Source organism: Hirundo rustica, chromosome 14 (genome assembly GCF_015227805.2).
Source record: "Hirundo rustica isolate bHirRus1 chromosome 14, bHirRus1.pri.v3, whole genome shotgun sequence".
Classification (NCBI taxonomy): domain Eukaryota; kingdom Metazoa; phylum Chordata; class Aves; order Passeriformes; family Hirundinidae; genus Hirundo; species Hirundo rustica.
Window position 1 is genome coordinate 9,500,878 of NC_053463.1, and position 21,503 is coordinate 9,522,380.

Sequence of the window (21,503 nt, forward strand, 5' to 3'; positions counted from 1 at the left end):
GCTTTGCTGTATTGTTTGCTGCTCTAGTGGTTCTCGTGGAGCTGACTAAAAGTGCCACAGCTGAGAGCCACAGCAGGGTTGTCCTTTATGGGCACAGTAAGTGTCACTGCTGGCAGTAGGGCAGTTTCCTCAGCTGCTCCTAGGCTATCCTAGGGGATGAAATCACTCTGCAGGCACTCAGTGTGGCAATTTAAACCAGCCCAGTGGCACTGCACTCCCTAAAATGCTCTTCCCAGCGCTGGGATGCCTGCCTGGAGTCAGCAGTGTCCAGACAGGAGCATGAACAAGTGGGGTGTTCATCATCAGGATCTTGGCAGTGGCCTTGCTAGGGCCTCATATTCCTGCAGAAAAGAGCAATTCCCACATGCTGTTCCGACCACAAAAGCTGTTCCTTCATGCACAGCCCTGTGTCGCTCTGGGTCACCTCTGCTCCCTGGTCTGGGTGAGTTGGAGAGGGCTGGGGAAAACCCAGTGTGCAGCAGGCTGAGTGTTGTTCTTTTAAGAAGGTTTTATTTATTTATGGAAGTATATTGCCAGGTCCAGCCTAGCTCCTCCCTACCAGCTTGTTGGGTGATGAGCCACCAGGACAAGCACACGGGGACAGCCCAGTGTCACCTGAAGGAGCAGCGATGGCTCTGGTGTGTTCTGCAGCACAACCACCCGCCCATGGGGCTGGAGCGCCAATTCGCCATCAAACTAGTCTCGAAAAGTCACAAAATTATTGTGGTATCATCTTCATGCTGTTTACATCACTATGCAAAAACTCTGCACGCACAGAGCATGAGGAGGCTGGTGGTCCTCAGGCTGCAGTAGTGCTGAGCATCCTGCCATGCCTCGGGGCACGCCTTGTCCCTGTCCCTGTCCCTGTCCCCGTCCCCGTCCCCGTCCCCGTCCCCGCTGCCGGAGTGGGAAGGAGCTCAGCAGGGCTGTGCTGCCTGTGCAGCAGTGAGGGGAAGCTCTCCTGGAGCCAAAGCCCCTCTCCCCTGCAGCAGACCCGACACAGACTGCTCGGAGAGCTGCGTCAGGGACCGGGACACCGGGCCCGGTTTGTCTTCCTGAAGTCAGCTGGCCCAGATCGACCAAAAAAAACAAATCAACCCAGCCTTCCGAAGAGCAGCAGAGCGTGGAGCAGAGCGGGGGCTGTGGGGGGGCAGGCAGGCAGGAAGGAAGGCTGAGGGCTGAGGGCTGAGGGCCGAGGGCCGCGCTGGCGGAAGCCGGGCGCGCCGGGGTTGGCCGGCTCTCCCCGGCAGCGTGTGGGATCCTGCGGCTCGGGCCCACGCCGGCTGCTGCTGCGGAGATGACTCATGTGTTTCGCAGAGATGATGCTCTCGGTGTCGCCAAGCGATGCCTTTGCTCTCCTCTCCTCCCCAGGTGAAGGAGCCAAAAGCATCCCAGCAGCTAAAGGGGCTGCGATGATGCTGGAGAGGGACTTTTTACAAAGGCATGGAGTGACAGGAGAAATGGGAATGGATTTAAGCTGGAGGAGGGTAGATTTATATTCGATATTAAAAGGAAATGCCTCCCTGTGAGGGTGGTGGAGCACTGGCACAGGTTTCCCATAGAAGCTATATCCTCTCCATCCCTGGCAGTGTTCAAGGCCAGGCTGGATGGGGCTTGGAGCTACCTGGGATAGTGGAAGGTGTCCCATGGAAGAAGGTTGTAAATGAGCTTTAAGGTTCCTTCCAATCCCATTCAAACTGACGCTACGAAAACTGCACCGAGGGCAGCTGATGGCTCTGGGGGATAGCAAAGCAGGGGTTGAGCCCGGCATGGGACCAGCAGCACCACAGCTCCTCTTCTTCATTAGGAGGGAGTTTTGTTCCCTGCTGGGATGATTTGAGGACGCAGTTACTCATGCTGGAGTAGGAACTGGGCATCCCCCAGTGCTGCTGAGCTGCACTGAGCTGCACCAGAACTCAGCTGTGTGGGGCACTTGGGGAGTGGGATCAAAGCCAGCATATGGCCTGGGGGCTCGTGATGAGAGGAACAGAGCTGAGTGGGGGGCAGAGGTGTTTCAGTCCAGGCTTTTCTTTCAGTTTGTTTGATCGTGAAACAAATTAGTCTGTGGAGGATCTGAGCCTGTCAGTCCACTTGCTCAGATGGGGGCAAAGAACATCCTAAAAGGGGCAGCAGCACCCACGGGAGGCCAGGCTTGGGAGCAGAGGCCTGACAGTCAGAGGTGCAGGCAGTGAACCGGTGTCAGCTGCCCACTGCCGTCAGCTCCCGGTGTGGGTACGAGCCTCCCCCCGCTTTCGGTGTTACAGGTGTCATTCATTCCCCTTCCCCAAGAGTTCAGGGTCCTGACTTTCAGTCTGTCGTGAGTCAAACTCTAAGAGCAAAATGTAAATAAAATCGCTGCCTGTGTCTAGCCTTCCACTTGTACCAGATCACAGGAACACCCTTGGTGGGGACAGCCCTGCTCTGAGTGTCATGTCCTACAGGGGGACACAGTCACAGCCCCACACAGTCTCCCTGGGAAAGACAAAGAGGTACAAAATTAAGAGAAGGGGATGGATATGTTTTGTCAGCAAAACCCCTGCTCCTGCTGCTTCCCTTCTGAAGGCTGCAGATGCTCATTCCAGCTGGGTTTAGCCTAAGGCTGAGTCTGGAAGATGCTTCAGTTGCTGCTGCAAACAGACTCCTGGTTCTTTCCAGTCATTCTGTAATGAGCCAATTCCTTGCTTATTCACCCCATCAGAACAGCCTCCAGGTCTACAAACCTTTCCCCTGATTCCCTAATTTCCAACAAACTGCTTTCATTGATATATTACAGAAACCAAAAGGCAAAATGAATTTGTATATGCATGACAATTTCACTTCTGCCAGCCCCCAGCATCACAGCTCTCCAGCAGCCAGCAAACACCACCTCAGACTGGAAAATCAGCTGAAATGTGATTTCTGTGAGGGCCCCAGTGTGGTTCCTCTGGCTATCAGACAGTGCTGCCACCTGCCTCAGTGTAAGGTAATCCTGTTTGCTGAAGCAGCTGTTGTCCACTTAATTATCGAGGTGAAAACCCTTAGCTAAGCCAAAGACTTTATGAAACCATATAAAAAAAGCGCCAGTGAGCAGTCTCAGAAGCCAGTAATGGCATCCTATGTTCCACCCATTAGGAAGCGGAGTTATTCTGAGTTTCAGTTCTCAGGTCATGTTTTCCAACGGGCAGCTGTGAGCCAGGGCCAGCAGTGACATCTCCCTTGGTGTCAGGTGGAGCTGTTACTTCATCATCACTGAATGTCCTCTAATGCTTGGGATGGAAAACACTGCAGATGCCTGTCAGGGGGGCTGGTGGGATGCTGGGTGGGAGCTGTGGTTGTTGATGGAGTGGAGGAGGCACGGCCTCTCTTGGCACACTCTCAGCTCTGGCTGTGCCAGTGCCGTGCCGTGCCCTTGCCACTCCCAGCCTGTGCTCCCGGAGCTCAGCTCTTTATACTCCTTTATTTATACTCCTTCTTCCTCCTGGTGTGCTTGTATGAGCCAGTTTTGGAGCTGTCATGCACCACACACAGAGGAGATGCTCGGGAGATGCTCGCAGGCTTCAGATCAGAGCAGTGACCTAAGTCCTCATGGCTCAGCAGACATCTGGCTCCTGCTATGCCAATAAATGTGCCTTGTGGCTGCCTGTGCCTTGGCATCCTTGTGACTCAGCCTGAAATACCAGCCATGGCTCCTTTTGCTGCTAGGGGAGAGCTGCTGCCGAGCAGGTGATGCTCGTGGCACACGGATGAGTGTCCCCAACCTGCCTCCAGCCACACAGCAATGCTGCTTGGCCCTGTGCTGCTCCAGAGCTGCTCCCTGTGTGCTGGATTAAAAAACCTGATTGGAACCAGCGTGTTCCCCACAGCTCTCCAGAACAGTCCTTCAGGGGGGCTGGACCATGCCAGGTCTGTGTGCTAGTCTCTGTGCATCGGGGACTCCTGTGTCCCCCAGCATGGCACCTGGCTCAAGTTGGCTTTGGGAATGCAGGACAAAGAGCAGGCATCCCTGATGCTGCATTTTATCTCCCAAACTTGCTAATTTTAAAGCTGGAGCTGCAAAAATTGTTGATTTCACTCTTTTAGAAATGCCTTATTTATCCTGCTTTCTTATTAAGGGCAGGAATTCATCCCCCGCCTGCCGGTCGCTCTCTGGAGTGTCAGTGTTATTTGTGGTATCCCATACAACAAACACCTATTTATAGCTGAGCATTCTTGGAAGGGGCTTTGGTACCTTGTTTTCTGCGGGGAATTTTCTCTCTTGCAGGGTACTGCACTCCAGCCTGCACAAGGAGATGTTTGGATGGAGGCAGAGCACGTGGCAGGTCCATTCCCACATGGATGGCTGGTGTCCTCAGCATCTCTCTCTTGAGAATAATTTTCCTAGGAGTTATGGCTGCAGATGTGTTATTTTGCTTTCTTGACCTGCTGTTGTTTTCCCTGGAAAAGCTCCATTTCATTGATCTGACCATTTGGAGCTCATTGCAGGGCTGCTAATGACCAGGTGGAACAGCAGTATTTTAAACTCCGTGTTTTCTCCTCATGCCCAATGGCAGCATTATAAAGTACCACTTAAAATATAAGCACAGTCTATTACTTTAATCTTTATTACATCTGAATGTACAGCAGCTACTCCTGAGGAAAAACACTGCATCTGATACCCAGCAGTGGGTTTAGCTGGGAAACCCCATCCCAGAACTTCGGGAAATGCCAAAATCCCACCACTCCGGGAAACTTGACCCCAGCACTGCACACACCAGCAGAGCTCAGACTCCCCCAGGGCTCGTTTCTCAGGGCACCCACAGCACAAACAGTACCACCAGCACCTGACTTCTGATTTTGGAAGGGAGTTGTGTTCCTCTCACCACCTAATGCCCCTATAAACTCTGCTGTTTGCATGATTTATACCTAATGGCAGTCAAGGTCCAGGATCTATGTCCACAGCACCCTCTCATGGATGAGGGATGGGTATGGGCAAAGATTTGGGCCCATCCTGTGCCCCCAAAACTTGCCTGGGGGCTGGGCACCTCCCCACCATGACTTCATGGTGGATCTCCAGCATATTTGGCCACCTCAGGAGAAGGAAGAGCTGCCTGCAACCAGTATCAGTTCCAACTCATCCCCAAGCTCAGTTGCCGTGGGAAAACGTACCTGGTTAAACCCTCCACGAAAAAATGCCCAGTTTGACCCTCCACAAGTCTGGTTTTCACTTGTGCATTAAAGGAACAGGGAATGAGTTTGTCAAATAGAATTTGGGATGGGTGAGATGGCAGAGGCAGTGCTTGTGAAACCCTCTGGATCAGCCAGGGTTGACACTTGCTGCAGCGGGATTTTTCCCTTGTTTTGTGGGTTAGTCATAGGTTTATTTTTTTAGAGATTTTTTTTCTTATTCATCTGTTGCAATCACAGCAGACACATCACTTCACAGCCCTATATGGAAATCCAAGACCAAGGAACTATTTTTAGTGCACAAAATGTCTCCCCTAAATGTATTAACTTTGGAAGAGTAAATATTAAATATGGTCTCATCACATTAGAGGCATTTATGCAGAAGTACAGCGCCAGCGGTTTTAATGGTTAGGGGAAATTATGTTATACCACCAGCACTTAATCAAACACAATAAAACAAGGTCTTACTGCAATTCTTTCAGGATAAGCTGAAGGAAAATTAATTACTTTCCACATCTGTTGCTGATGATTTACTGACACTGGGGTCTATTTGACCCATTAGTATTTATGGTGGCACTTGCAATCCGTATGCAAAACATATAGGGACTAGCCTAACATTTATTTTGCAATTAAACTGAAATGATTCTTTGGCTACTCGCTCCAAACCGAGGCATTCAGCACCATCTGTGATGAGGATACCATAAGCAAGCCCTGAGTGAGCACCATGGCGAAGACCTATGTGCTCTGCTGCCTATAAATATATGTTTAATGATAGCTTTTTGTAACTTTATTGAGGAATCATTTCTCAGGCTGGGCTGTAGGACAGTGTGGTGCTGGTGGAGCCGCAGGTGTTCCTGTCCCTGCTCTGTCAGCAGTGCCCCTCGTGGCTGGTGGCTCTCCTTTGGTGATGGTGATGGGCACAGGGAGTGCTGCCTGAGTTTGGTACTCAGGGTTTGGATCCTGGCCTTGCCGAACTCCCTCCTGCACCTCACTCCTTCAAAAGCCGGCTTGGGGTTTACAAGGTGTCTGTCTAAACAGAAGGATGTCAAATGCGAGCTGCTGGGCTGCTCTTGGTGAGTTGGCTTTGTTGTCAGCTTGGTTATTTTAGCTCCTGTGAAATGGGATCTCTGGGAGAGGAGGTGACATACAGAAGTGATGTAGTCTTTTTAGCAGCCCAAAATTCTCTCTTCCTTTGCTTGCAGGGATTTCTGTTCCCTTCCCGTGCCCATTTCCACGATACATCCAGCTAGACCATCCCAGCCATCTCTGGTCTAATGCAGATACATTACAGAAAGCAGCAAGGCAGGGCTGCCTCTTCCCAGGAATTTGGCTAGCTCTTCCATGAGCTCTTAAATATTTTGGAGACAAAATCCTTGCCAGTTTGTAAAGATGGTGCCTCATGTTCCTCAGCATTGAGATCCATCTGGGCTTGGTATCATCCTCTTGGACATTCTGGGGCTGGGAAAGGGGTAGCTGTTTCAGGTTAAACAATAAGTCAGGCTGGCCTTGCTCTCTGCTTTTTGGCATTGAAACTCCTGAGTATCTCCTTGCCCAGAACAAGTGAAAAACCTGCTACAGAAGGCAACTCTTGAACTGGCTTTTTGACAGGTTCATGCAGGCTGCTGTGGGCATCACACCTGCTCCAAGGGGCTCTGGGGACTAGACTGGAGTTTGAGTTCATCACTGGGGTGCCTGGAGAGCAAGAACACAGCCCAGTAACAAAATCCTTAGTTTGCAAAAAACCAATCCTTTGCCTTTTCATTGAAGAGCTAAATCTAAGGCCATGGTAGTTGCCTCCACCCCCCAGAAGACCCATCCCAGATGAATGGTTTTGCTCTGCCTTCACTGTGCACCATGACCTGCCTGATTAATCACTTCACCATCAAACTGAATGAAGGATGTCTACTAAATAGCTCATTTTCCTTCAGCTTGGGCACTTGGGCAATTTTACAGAAGACAAATGTGCCAGTAAAGGCCAAAAATGTAGAAGAGCCACTCCTTGATGACTCCAATACTTGCTGAAGCAAGGCAGCACCCTTGCCTGTGGCCAGCCTGTGACCCTTGCCTCCAAACCAGCCGAGCATGCACAAGCTGTGGATCCCATTCAAGTTTTTAAAGCCGTATGATGAGCCCTGTGCTTCCACCACACTTCACAGGTACAAGGTCAGGCCATCAACCACAGCCCGTATCAGCAGTCACAGAATGGTTTGGGATGGAAGGGACCTTAGAGACCATTTAGTTCCAACCCCCTTCCTTGGGCAGGGATACCACTCACTAAATAGGTTGCTGGTTGGTATCAGAGGGATACAAAGAGTGTCTTACAAACAGGAACACATTGCTGGAGTATTTTGGATTTCACAGCTTGCTTTTGCTCCCATGAATAGCAAATCTAGCAGTGTGTTTCCCAGCCTGTTAAACCAGCTCCTGGTGCAAGAAGCTGTTCCTCTGAGGATCCTGTCTTGCAGCAGGACCTCCTCTGCGGACTTTGCTCCAGGTCTGCATAACAAGACTTAAATCTCCACAAGAAAGGTGGCTACCTTGAATTACAGAAACGCTCAAGTATAAGGGAATTTCTGAACATCCTCTTGTTTGGGCTCGCCCTTCCAGCTGTGCCAAACATCTCCAGCTGCGTTTCCCAAGAGCTGGCTAAGATTTGTCAATGGAAATGCAACAGAAATTCAAAAATTTGCTACTCACAGACAGAGTGGCTGCATCAGCAGGGCTGGACCAGCCCTACATCCCCAGAGCTGCATCCCCGGGATGAGTTTGCTCTGTGACCATGCTCACTACACTGACACGAGGTACACAGAAAACACTGCTTTATTGACTGCATTTGCCAACACATTGAGGAATGCAAAGGGTTTTTTTCTCATAAGCAATGGGCCATGGTCCCAATGTGTATTAAAGCATACACTGTATCTAAACAGGATGAAAATAATGGCAGACAGAGCTATTCCAAGGCAACACAAATAGCATGCATAATACAGTCTCACACAGAACAAGTTTGATAACATTATATTGCTTTAAGGATTAACTAACATGGAAAATGTACAAAAAGGAGAAATAGGTTTTTGCATTAATGAAAAATACATTTTTTCTCTACAAAGGAATTTCTAATACAAGAAAATAAATATTGCAACATAAGCCAAAAATAATTTAAAATTGCTCTTTTCAATATATTTTCAATATTTCTCTTTTGTATTAACAAATGGCACATCACGTTCTTTGAAACAAAGAAAACAGAAGGGTTTCTCCTCCTGTGACATTCATATCGTTTCCTGTAACTGATGTGAAGTGGGTTGTTTTGAATGTGGAATGGTGCAAACTGCAGGGGATTTCCTTAAAGAACAACCAAACCTCATGGCCTGCCCTGTAGCAGCATCTTCCTGCAGCCTGCATCCATCCTGGCTCCATTCTGCATCCAACCTTGGGGCAAGTTCCATGGGACAGCAGCCATCCTAACCCCATAAAATAGGTACAAGTGAAAAAAAGAAAAAAAGGAAAAAAGAAAAAAGAAAAAAACCATCAAGAGATGGGTGTGGGGAAAATGAGCATGTAGAATGGGAGCTGTCCTGGGGAAACTCCCTCAGCCATCAGGGTTGGGGCTGGTGTGAGGCTGTGCTCCATCAGGGAATGATGCTTTCTGCATCCTCATCTCAACAGCGGCTGATTCTCCAAGGAAACAGGTGCTCTTACAGTGCAAATGTCAATTCCTGCAGTTTATACATCTTAAAAGATAACATTTCTGTACTAAAATAAACCTCTTTCTTCTTCTCTTTCTATTCATTTCAAAATACATTTACATTAACATCAAAAATATTTTCCTTGTGCATTTTCTCTCCAGAACACCAGACTCCCCTGCTCTGAGGATGCTCCAGGCAGGGGAAGCTCTGGGGTGGCTGCAGCCATCCTGCCATGGTCCAGCCCTTGCTCAGCCCCACAGCTCACCAGAGCTCTTTTCCTCCTCTCAATTCCTGCCATCCCATTCTTCTCCCTGCGCCCCACCAGCTCCCTTAGTTTTTTTCCCCGTCTCCTGATGCAAAACACGATGCCTGATGTTTTGGGAGTGTTTCAAACTGTGTTATTGCCCAGTGCTGGAGGCGCCAGGTCGGTTGTTCTTTAAAGTTTCCCCCTTTTTGCTTTCCTGTACTGAGAAGACAAGTAGTGCAGAAGCTGATGAATGGAACTGTGTACAGTGAAATTTGTGGATTGCTTTTTTTTAACCATAATTGAGTGAAGCACACGGAAGCAAGATTCATTAAAAGGCAGCATATTGATTATTGTTATGACTCGTATACTAGGATACTGGAGCTAAAGCTAGCAAGCCTGATAAGATAAACTAAGTCCTATTTACTGTATTTAACATTATCTGAACATACTGAGCCTTAATTAATGAGCAGATTTTCATTTCCAACCTCAACGGATTATGCTAATTTATAACAAAGGTGGTTCCTGTTTTGTTGGTATTTTGCTGTTTGTTTTCTTTTTTTTTTTTTCCCCCTACTAATAACTTGTGTCACATTTTTCCCATCTGAGGAAGATTCCTTCCCAGGCACGGTCAGTCTCAGCCAGGTGAGTGTTGGGCTTAGGCAGGGCTGGGCATCCCACCCGAAGCCCGCATCGGTCGCCGTGTCTGGGATCAGCTGGGCTGTCATCGCTGATCTTTGCTGCAATTTTATCAATAGTAAGGACTTTGGAAGGCTGATAAAGATGATGATCTACTCTAAAACATCAATCGAAATAGTCTCAGAATTTCAAAAAGAAAGCTCACAGTGAAATGAGCAAAAAACATCGGAAACCAAAACGGCAGGATGCAGTCTCGGAGCAGCAGCATCCCTCGGAGCAAGCCTGGAACCTAACGCCGCAGCAGTGTGGTATGAGTGTGTCTTTAGTCCTTGGTTGCTAAATAACTTCCAATTGTTTTTCAGAATGACAAGTTTCCGGTTTCTGGCTGTGCTGCTTGACTGTCAAAATATTTCTTTGGCATCCACAAAATTCTTTGACTGATTGGTTTGACAATTGCAAGGTTTTTTTTGTTTAGTGATGGGTTTAACCGGTTGCAGAAGTGTCCCAGGTTTGGGTTTTTTTTTTTTTTTTTTTTTTTTCGTTTTTTTTTTTAGGTTTTTTTTTTAGTTTTTTTTTAAACATTTTTTATTTTTAAAAAACAACAACAACAAAAGTTTCAGTGAATTCCTTTTTTGTTTTTGTTCCCTGAGCTCACACTGGGGTCACTCCAATAAAACACATAGCATGACTTAACTGTGACCTTTGAAGCCAAAACCGAAGTAATGGTGCAATTAAGTGCAAACATGGAAATTCGCCTGACTTATAGGTAACATGGGCTTTTAAACAACATTTAAGGCTTATTGGGGACATTTTATGCATTAAATTATTGTCATATTTATAATGTCAGCTTCTGTGAATCACCCCTCCACAACGAGTCAACAGCTTGTAACCAGGATTTAAGGTAAAAAAAACCCCAACAAATGAAAACAAAGGATGGAGAGGAATAAATTTACCATTTCCATTGTAGCATTTAGCAGGAAAACACAATGGTGGTGGCAAGGGCTGCCATTTCCCCTCAGTGATGGCACATTTGGCCTTGGGGCCATGGTTTTGGTTTGCAGGGGGGATTTCAAATGTGCTGCCCTGGCACGGTGGGACCACGGCAGCAATGGAGAGAAGCATGGGCAAAAAAAATTGCTCAGCCTCCTGGGTTACACCAACCCTGACTCCCCACGGTGGTTTTTACAGGACACTCTCCTCCTCCATCCTGCCCCACATTGCCATTTTCCACTTGCTGATCTATTCACCTGAGTAAAACACTTCAGTGTTTTTAAGAACCTCAATGGGGGCATGGGCGGGGAGGACTTTTGTATCCTGGCCCCTGGACGGATCCCAACCAGATGGAAAGGTGAGGGGAAAAATAATGACCAACATTTTTCTTTCCCGAAAAATAGAAATGTAACATCGCTCTCTTCCACCCCAAGTGTTTTCCTCCAACAAGCTTTTTGTGCTTTAGTCATTATTTATTTTAGAATCGCTTATTTCGCTTCCTTCTCTCTGCACACACAGGTGGGAATTTCCCCTCCCACAGCTGGCCACTGCCGGACCCTCTACTCGCTGCCTGCTCTGAGGGCAACCGTCCCAGGCAGAAATCTGCCCCTCATTAAATAATGCCCATTAATTGAACTGTCATCCCTGCAGAAAGCATGGGCACGGGCACCCTCCACCCTCTCAGCACCCTCGACATCGGTCCTAGCAGGTGCCGGCCCACATTCCCAGGAAGTGGGGTCTGGCAGGGAGCCGGGGAGGGACCACTGCTGTCACAGTCATCGATGTCGGTGAAGCTGAAGCTGTATCTCGGACGTATCGAGAAGAGAAAGACAACAGTGCCGAATCTCCAACTATGTACACATATTAAAACCCCCCCTCGCTGTGATACCAGGCAGAAATTGGACATGGCAGTTGGAACTGGGTTGAGGCCTCATCCAGCCGGCGTGGTGGGAGGAGTTAGGATGCCAGGATGCTCATCCTGACGATGTCCTCGCCGGCCGCGTCCAGCTGGCCCCGCTGCGCCCGGCCGCCGCGGGACTCCCCGTCCGAGTCGCTCATCTCGGCGTCGGAGAAGTATCCGTCCGTGTCGGCGTCGAAGCGACGCAAGGGAGCTCCGCCAGCGCCGTCGGCCTTGGGGGGCTGCGACCGCCGCGCCCCCCGGCTCTCCTTTGGTAATTTGAACCGCACGATGGTTTTGGGGCTACCTACGGAGTCAGGCACTTTGGCCGCGGGGCTGGGCTCCGTCTGAGCGCAGCGCGGCGTCTCCTCCTCCTCCTCCTCCTCCTCCTCCTCTTTGCTGACGCAGCCCCGCGTCCCAGCGGGGGGATGAGGCTCGCTGGCTTTCTGGAGAGAGCCCTTCTTGGCCACCTTTTTGGCCTCGCCCGTCCCTTTGCGGTCGTTAGGAAGCTTTGCTGCCCCTTTTTCCGACTTGCTGGGTCTGGAATCCAGAGCGAAGGGCTTGGAGGGGTCATCCGACAAGCTGCTGGCGTTGTTAGTCCAGGGCTCTGAGCCCTCTGGGTGGCCCCCACCCACGGCAGAGGGGCTGCTCCTTGGCAGCCTTTTCTTAGTGTTCGTTCTCGTTCTGCTTTTCGCTTTCTTTGTGGCCTCACTCTGCCTGAATGGGGACCTGAGGGAATGGTCCATCATGAAGCTCAGCAAGGTCTCCTCATCCTGGAGGAGCTCCTCGGAGAGGCCAGGGGTGCTGTCCTCATGGTGGGCGTTGTTGAGTGACCACTCGCTCATCGCCATGTTCTCTGCGGTGATCTGCACCGACTGTGCCAACCAGCTGTTGAAGAAGGTCCCGTCGATGGGGAAGGAGGTTGACAAGCCTGGGAAAAACAAGAGTGGAAGATTGCCTCAGAAGCCAGGAACAGCCACGTTGCCCTCTCTCACCGTCACCAACTCCACCGAAACTCCCTGGTACTGGAGAAACACTCAAAAGATCAACCACAACGCATCACATGGGACACAGAGCAGGGTTTACTCCAGCACTGGTGCTGAACTTGGGGTTCACTGAGCTCACAGCACAACAACCCCAGCAGTCCCTCACATCCAACTCTCCACAAACCTCCCTGAATCCAAACCAAACTTCTTCCTTCAGCGAAGATGACAAGCAACGACAAATCCCAGCACAGGGGGAAACATTCTCGTGCAAAGGCAGAAGACAAACAATTCAAGTGTAAGTTAAACTACGGTGACAGATCAAGACTCATGCCCAGACAAGGGATGACAGGTTCCCCAGGAAGCAGCTGCTGCCAGGCCACCACCAGAGCCAAGCAGCCAGCATAGTGATGGGACCACTGTTACATCTACAGGTCTGAGAACATCTCAAAAGGCATGGAAATTGAAGAGGAGCATAATGAAGGCTGGAATGGAAAAAGCTGAAAAAATTCCTGATAATGATCATTGAGAGCAATAGCTGGGCCCACTGTAGGCCCACTGTGGGCTGGGCTAATTGCGTCCAATTAGCAATGGGAAAAGCACACACCTACACAGGCACAGGCAGTTTTAATCCCTGAAACAGAAACCCACAGGTTCAACATCTGAGTTGGTTTTATGGATGGAGGAAAAATGAGGTTTGATTTTGGATTTCAGGAAGAGCTTTCCTTTGAAACAGTCAGTCTAGCAACACAGAGAGAAAAAGCAGTGGCCTGGGCAGGGTGACACACACCCATAGTGTTTGCTGGTAGCAGTGACAGCTTTACATCGCCCTTTACATCCTCTGTGAGGAGCAACACAGGCTGTGACCCTGCACCTCCTGCAATTCACCACGGCCCTTGTGGAGAAGCAAGCACCCCACCCTGACACCAGCCCAAGGCAGGGAAGGTGAAGCAGGAGCAAGGTTGAACTTAAGGCACTGCGTAGTACCCAAACACGGAAAAGACCAAGTTTTGTGGGCAAGGGCACTGCCCAGTTCACCTTTTCCAGCCCTTCTCTGATGACAGCAGCCCCGAAGGATGCTTCAAACCCTTCAGAAAATTCTGGAGGTTGCAAGACCTTGGTGAAGCTTTGGGTCAAGCCGCCTGGTTTCCCAAGCTCATAGCCATGCAGCTTTCCTCTGAGATTCTCCAGCCTCCTTTGTTTGCTGACATTTGCCCCAGTAAATGCAAAACTTCTTTTAGAAAGAACAGAGCAGAGACAGAATGAGTGCAAAAGCCCCATTTCCAAAAGTCTTCAAACCCAACAACTCGGAGATGACCAGAAAGCATCACAGTGAGGTGAGCAACGTGCAAAGCAGAGCAAGGCAGGGTGGTGCAGACTGCCAGACCTCCCACAGAAACACTCTGTACCCCCTGGAGGATTTTACAGCATCTCCAGACTGCCTGAGAGCCTCACAAGACCAGTGCTCCCCTGTGCCCCTGTGGCAGCTAGGCACACATGAACTCATCACCTTCTGCCTCTGCTGGTGGAGGTGGCAGCACCAAAAAGCCAAGCAACAAGCCAATGCCATGTAAAAACCATAGGTAATTGTCAAGGACGTTGTCCAAAACAACCTTCTGTTCTGTTTCTTTTTCTTCCCCCAGTGCCTGCTGCTGTAGCTGATGTGGCTGAGCTGGAGGTGGTTGAAGCATCGGTGGGTTCAGGCTCCTCAACCCCTGAGCAAATTCAAGAGATGGATGTACTTTGTGCCTGACTCCTGGATGTTCCTGCACCGCTGGCACCACCAGCATGGCCACATATGCCATGGACAGTACATGAAACCTCACAGTCCACGTGCTGTACTCACCAGTGCTGCACAGCACAGAAGGCACGGGGGAGCAGCCCTGCCATGGGCTGGGTAAGTCTGATTTTATCACCTGAAGGTGAAATCCTGCTCCAGCAGCCCATCACAGGTTTTGCAAACACTTTCTCCCAATCCTGGAGCTACAGGGGGGGAATTTTAAATCCCCTGCCCTGCCACTGAGCATGTTTCTGACCCAGTCTCTCTAAGAGGACCTGGATAATTCAGGCTGATTCCCACAAAGGAGAGATGGAAGGTGTAACTCCACCCTGTTACATGCAGGAGGGATCAGGGGCTGGGACTCTCTCATCCCCAAAACAGGGAGCCTCCAGAATCACGGGTCAACTCTGCGCCATAAAATCAGACTTACCCAGTTGTCCCAAAACAGTTTCGTTGACCGATTTCCTTTTCTCTGTCTTCTCAGGACTATTTTTTCTACCATCTCTTCCTTTCCTTCTTGGGTCACTTTTCTTACCCTTTGTCCTCTTCCCAGTTTGTTCTGGCATTTTTTAGGAAAAAAGGAAAACGCCGTGTGAGATGAGGCATCAGGGATGCTGCGGTGAGCAAGTTCCCCTGGGCACACCCCTGCAGTGGAGACCTGGAGCAGACCTGCAAACAGCTCCAAGGCAAAGGGAGAACAAGGGCCATTCTTTGGCCAGCTGTAGGCTAAGGTCTCTACATGTTAAGAAAACTGAATCCTGTAGGTTATAAAAAAAAGGAGATTTTAGCCTTGGAGAGGAGAGGCCACAGGAGCAGCCCCACTGAAGGCACGTGACTTGCTGGAGACTCTACAGCCACAGACCTGGACAAGGACTTTGGGGTGAGGACCCACTAGGGAGTAACCCCAAATCCTGCTCAGACACCTTGCAGGAGCCATGGCAACCTACAAACCTGGTGCTGTGTCACCCATCACCAAGAAGAGCATCTCCAGGAAGGGATTCAGCCAAATTGACAGAGCAAAGGCACCAGCAGTTTTAAAGCCAACCTTGATCTGACCTTCTGGCAAAACTGTGCAGGAGTGAAAAAACCCCAAAGTGATATAGGTACATGAAGTAGGAAAGATGACCAGGATTGCCTATGGAAAGGCAGGGATCTAACTCTTAGCTATACAGACATTCAGCTAAAAATTAGCTGAACTTCTACTGGATTTATTCCTCTTGGGTAAATAGGACAAATACCGTACAAAAGTATAACTTGTATTGCCAAGTAAAATACTTCCAACAGTTTTTACTTACTCTGTTAGGCCATTCTCCCCCAGAAGTTCATGCTAAAACCTTTATTAATTTTCAAAGAGGGAAGGATATTGCCCTTAAACCAAAATGTGGGTGGCTCATGCAAATGGAGGCGAGTTTCAGAGTTTCAAGGCAGAGTTTCAGAGTCTGACCCACAGGCTAAACAATGATCTTAAGGAAGAAATCAGTTTATTGTGTCAGCCAGCAGCAAATCCTCAGCAGAGAGGCCATGGGGTGGACGAGTCAGAGGGAATAACCTCAGCTCTCCCCCTGCAGCAGCAGTGGAAATGTACTGGGTGAGCAGGGGAGGGAATTTGCATTGCACCTGCCTGAGTCTGAATTAACAGAGGATTTACAGTCCTGGAGTTGCCAGCCAGGAACCCCTCCTGACCAAAGGACTTACAGAAAGAAAGAAATGCAGAAGCAAATTTGGTATTTGCTATGCTCCTGCCAAGTAAGGGGAGGAAGGCAGAGACATTTTTCACTTCGCTTACAAAATCAAAATCTAACTTTGTTTAGACAGCACAACGGGGCTAAAGAGAAACCCAAGCAGCACTTTTTGAAGAGGAACCTGTCAAAATAGTAGCCGTGTTTCAAAGGCAGACAGTGTTTACTTTCCACTCTGTGCAAGAAAAATACAGGGAAGAGAGGAGGGTTCATTTTACACGGGCATTCTCACTGATTTTATTAAGAATCTCCTGCTTAAATGATCATTTGACAGCAGGAAAAATAAACCCCTCCTGTTCTGAGTTTTGTGTGGGAGCCGGTCCAAAAAAACCTTTGTGCCAAAACCATCTTTGGAACAACCCCAACAGATCTCGGTTGATGGCTACTGTAACAGCAGTTAAAAACTGGCCTCATCCTGGTGAAATAATGGAGAGTTCTTCCTTTCTCCTAGGAACCCCAGGTGTGGAGAGCATCCCAGTCAGGAGCCGTGGGGGAGGATGCTAATGGAACCATCCCCCACTTCCAAACCAGTAAGTGCTTTATAATGCTGGAAAAGGCAGCAGTGAGTTCTCCAAAGCTTTAGTTCCACTGGATGCTGAGTATCTGCAGCTCCTGGTGTGGTCACTTGGCAAGGGAACTCCTCCTGAGCTCGGGACACTCTATGGACCGATGCCAAAAGGCACTCAGGTCCCTAAGGTCCCCCTGGCATGGGAAGGACCAGGACCAAATTCCTGGAGCTGGGCCGTTTCCCTGGCAGCAGGGACTCACAGGAGCTGGGTCCCAGAGGAAGCAGTCAGTCCCTGCTCAGGCTCAGCCAGTAAATCTTTCCTGGGAGAGACAAGCAGCTCAGCTCAGTCGGGTCAGAGTGGAGAAGGAAAATGCAAAGGCCAGCCAGGTGGACAGGAGAGAAGAGCATCTGCATCAAAAGGTCTGAAGTAATCCCTGCACATCAATCCCCACCCAAGGCACCCTCCCACTGTGGGTTTGTGTCTGATCACTCACCTTGAGGCAGAACAAACATCAGGGGAACAGCAGCCATGCTATTCTCAAGTACACCCATAACATTTTTAGGAAGGGCAATCGCACAACACCGGCACTGGGCAGTGCAGACAACCCCAAAACATCAGCAGAGCCCCCACACAGCTCCCTGACACTGGCTGGCATCTGCACCCCACTGGTGAGGCTCCCAGCTCACCTGCTCCAGCTCTCCCTGGGAGGAACTGCCAGCTCCCATCCCACTGCTGCATCAGAGAGGGTTGGACATGTACCCCCTAGGCACTTCAGGGAACACAGATCCCCAAGAGCACCTCCAGCTATCTGACACCTTGTCTGCAAGATAGGTGAGCTTAAAAACCCATCCTGGCAAACTCTCCCGTGCCTATTTCCTTCTGAGAGCTGCAAATGCTGGGCTGGGTTTGCCCAGCTGAACTGAAGAGCATCCCAAAGTCCCCTGCGATGGCTCCAAAACTCACAGAACCCGGCAGTGACAGCACCTGGCAGAGGGTGCTCCTGGCAGGGATGCTGCTGGGGCAGTGAGGCAGTGAGGGGGGGGCAGTGAGGTGCTGGGGCAGTGAGCTGGGGGTCCAGCTCAGGAGTAACGTGTGCATAAAACCCTGGGTGCCAGGGAATGGATGTGCAGTGTGGGGTCTCCAGCTGGTGGGAACACCATTTGTGTGTGTTCAGGCTGCTGAGCTGTACCTCGGGTCCAGTAAGGACGTGCAGAGCAACACAGAGTGACAGGGACTGGGATTTACAGAACCCACATCACCCCAGAGCACACCCTGGGGTCCAGCCACTCCTGTGCCCCATCGCTGCCTGGCTTTGGCTATCAAGAGGAATTTGCATGGGCCTGAGCCACAGACATCTCAACACACACATTCCTCAGCCTCCAAAACTTCAGTCAAAGGAGACTTTTGTCAAGGAAAGCTCAGCCCAGACAGTTCCTGAAGAAACCCCAACCATGTGATGGTTTCAAACACAACTCCAAAGCCACAAACACAACAACCCTCGGAAGCAGCTGCCAAAGCACCAGATGCTGCTGCTGGAAAAACTGTTCTGCAGCCATGGGGTCTGGTCTGCCCTGCCACCAGAGGCAAAGGAGGAGGAGAAGGAGGGAGCAGGAGCTGTGGGCTTGTGAGAAAGGAAAAAAAAAGTAGGACAAAAGGAAACGAGCTTTATTTCAGCTCCTTATTAAAAGCTGGCAGAGGCTTTGCAGTCAGCAGCATGATCTCCACTAATGGGTATGTGAAGCAGGGAGCTGCAGCTGACCACAGCTAAAGGAGCTGGTCTGCAGCAACAGCTTAACCCTTGATTCTTGACAGAATGCTCAAAGGCATCTGCAAAGAGCCTGAAGCAGGGCTTCCACTGTGCCAGGGAGCCAGCTGCAGAGCAGCCCCATGCCCAGCATGTGCCATCTCCTCCCAAGCAGTCCCAGCTCACAAAAGTCACCACGTACTGTCTCAGCATCCCCACCTAAGCAAATGCTTGGTCCTTCTGACTGTTCTGGGAAGGGGAGGATCAAGAGGGATCTGTGAAAACAAATAGCTCCAGCATTCCAGTCACCCAGAGTCTGGCTTTGCTGAGTGTTTCTGAGTCAATAAATGAACTGTGCCAAAATAAAATACCAGGGGAGGGGGCAGCTCTGGCTTCCCTGCTGAGGGGAGCTGGGGCACACAGCTTGGCTTCAGTGGGGACAGCGTCTGTGAGAACGAGCTCTGTGGTACTGACCTGGGTAAAGATCTTTCTCAATAAGCTTCATCTGGAGATGGAAGATCTGCTCCTGCAGTTTACAAATGGTGTGTTTCATTTTCTCCCGTCTGGTCACCATGTAACAGAGATTTCTAACCTACAGAAACACAAGAAAGAGTGTCTGGTTTAGGCAGGGTCAAAGCAGGTCCCCTCAAGTTGTGTTGCTGCTCCTGCTGCCCAGGGAAATCCCCACTCCCTGGGATTCCATCCTTTTTACCTCCCCATCTGCGCTGCACTCCCACCATGGCCCTCTGGGTGAGGCAGGGCTAGCAGGGAGGGCTCTTGATCCAAACGGTGTGATACATATGGGAAGAACCAGGCAGTGAATAATTCCAAGCCTAAAGGTGTCTGTGCTGGCTCCAACGGCCCGGAGCCCACGGTGGGCAAGGAGGGCGGGCTGGCTTCTCCAGCACGGCACTGAAGTCTGGGAAAGGAAGATGCTGTAGAGGGAGCACTGCAACAAGGTCATGCAAAGGTCCAGCACCAACCATCTGAGCATTGTGCTGAGTGCTTGGCCCAGCAGCTGCATCATGCACAAGTCCTGCTCACGCCTGACACAGCCACCTGCACAAAAAAATGCTGAGTTTTATGAAGCAGCTTGGTGCCCTGAGTCAATGCACCAGTTCTCATCCACAAATTACACCTTTTGCAGAGAGGGATAAACCCTCTTACCACAGCCAGTGCAGGGAAGGGGCTGAGCTGGGATGGGGATGTCAGAGCCTCACAGAACTGACCCAAAGCAGATACCAGGAAAAAGCACAGAAAATACAGCAAAATACCCTGGTGATGCTGACCCAGGTCAGCAGCTGGAGCAGCTCCCTGCCTCAAATCTGGCCCCTCCATATGGTTATTCACACTTGCTCCACATCTACCTGCAGATCACTGGTGCATTTTGTCCCAGCTCAAGAACTTTCATGAACCATGGCAGTGGGGATGGAAGAAGATGATCTTTTAAGGTCCCTCCCAACACAATCCAACCCAACACAACCCATTTTATGATTATCTGAAGTTCTAAACACAAACAGCAAAGCACAAAATACAACTGCTCACGTGAGCCAGTGCAGCAGCAGCACCTAAACCCCGCTGCTGATTAACACCCCCAGGAGCACAAGATGACAGAGCTATTGCTGATAACTCCTGGCACCTGGCACTTGACGTGTTTCAGCGCCACGCTTCTGCCAGCCCCACGTAAGGGTGGCTGGAGAGCCAGGCTCCGGCACTGCTGCCACAATGGACACCAAGGCTTTTGGAGCAAGCACAAGCTTTCAGCTGCAGAGCAGAAAATGCTAATGGCAGCTAACAGGATTTGACAGCATTTACTCAGCTTTCTGATGCTCTGAAAGAGCAAAGCTGCCTGTAATAAGGTAAGGAGGAGGTGGCCTGAATAAAGGAGCATGCACATGGGTATGTCCACACTCACGTGTGACCCTGATGTCTTCGATTCCTCCCCCTCCTCATGCTCACACCCTTCCCTGCAGAGAATATTGCCAGGCTTGGGGAACTGTCCCAGTGTGGCCAGGAGCCTTTGTGCCTCTCACAATGACAGAAAGCCAGGACATCATCCCACGCTTATCTCCCATCTGCCACCGAAGGCTGTGAGGGCAGCAGGACAACGGCAGCCAACCCCCAAGACTGTCTCACTTAAGGACAATTTGGGAATGTTTAGGAAAAAAAGGAGAAAAAGTTGCTCTTTTGTTGTTGTTGTTGTTGTTGAATCCCCTAGCTGTAAACACAAGGCAGGGAGTTATATAGCATATTTTACTATGTCCTCTTTTTTTTCCCCTCCCGGATTGAAGAAAACATCAAACTATTTCTTTATGAAGAAAACAACTGCTTCTGGCAACATGAACCTCCAAGAGTCTGGCCACATCTCTTCTCTATGATTTGATATTCCTGGAAGAAAACATTACTTTAGCTTTGCTTAGAGACTGCTGGTATTTACCCACACACAGCTCAACACTACCCAGTGCTGCTTCCCCAAGCCAAGTTTAGATGCTGGTGTGAAAGCCTGGAAACCACAGCTTTTTGTTAAAGCTAATTTAAACACCTAGTCCTTGGAAAAAGCTTTTTTAAAAAGGCAAAGAGGGTTAAAAAAGGCCAAAAATAAAATGGGGGGACTGTATTAGGATTCCCAGGTAATACCAGGTAACAGCTTTAATTTGCTGACACTGTAAAGTGCAGAAATGTCAGGGATTAAGAAATGACAGAGGGAAGCACCATCACTCTGGCTGTCATCTGCTCTCTGCTTCTGCCTCCCCAACTCCCGGATCCTTACACCGTTATCAGCTCCAAAATCACTTCTGCCAGATTAATTGCTGAAATTGCTAAAATCCCACATGACGTCCTGTGGACACCCTCTGAAAACCTTCAGAGCCTTCCAGGCTGCTCATCTCTGGTCCCAATTTGATGTGACTCCTCACAAGTTTGCAAGTGGAACAGGGTGGCTGTGACCTGCCAGGTGCAGGATCAGATACCTGGGATGCTCTGCCCACAATTGGATTTAAACCAATTACCCATCTGAGCACTGGACTTTGATCTGGCTGGTGTTTATTGTTCCACTCTTGGAAGCTGAACAAACAAACAGCTCTTCCAGGGCCAGGCAGTGAAACCTGGCAGGGAGCTGCTAAGCAGAGACTGAATGCTGATGGGCACACCCC

The 21,503-nt window shown here is 49.8% G+C and overlaps 1 protein-coding gene across 1 annotated transcript in view; it reads right to left on the reverse strand.

The window, feature by feature from the left end:
* Positions 1-7,944: 7,944 nt before the first annotated feature.
* Positions 7,945-21,503, reverse strand: part of JADE2 (jade family PHD finger 2) — a 68,689-nt gene continuing 55,130 nt past the window's right edge. The window contains 3 exon segments of the mRNA XM_040077994.1: positions 7,945-12,527; positions 14,790-14,918; positions 18,826-18,943. Coding sequence (XP_039933928.1) covers positions 11,656-12,527; positions 14,790-14,918; positions 18,826-18,943 — 1,119 coding nt within the window. The 3' untranslated portion in view covers positions 7,945-11,655.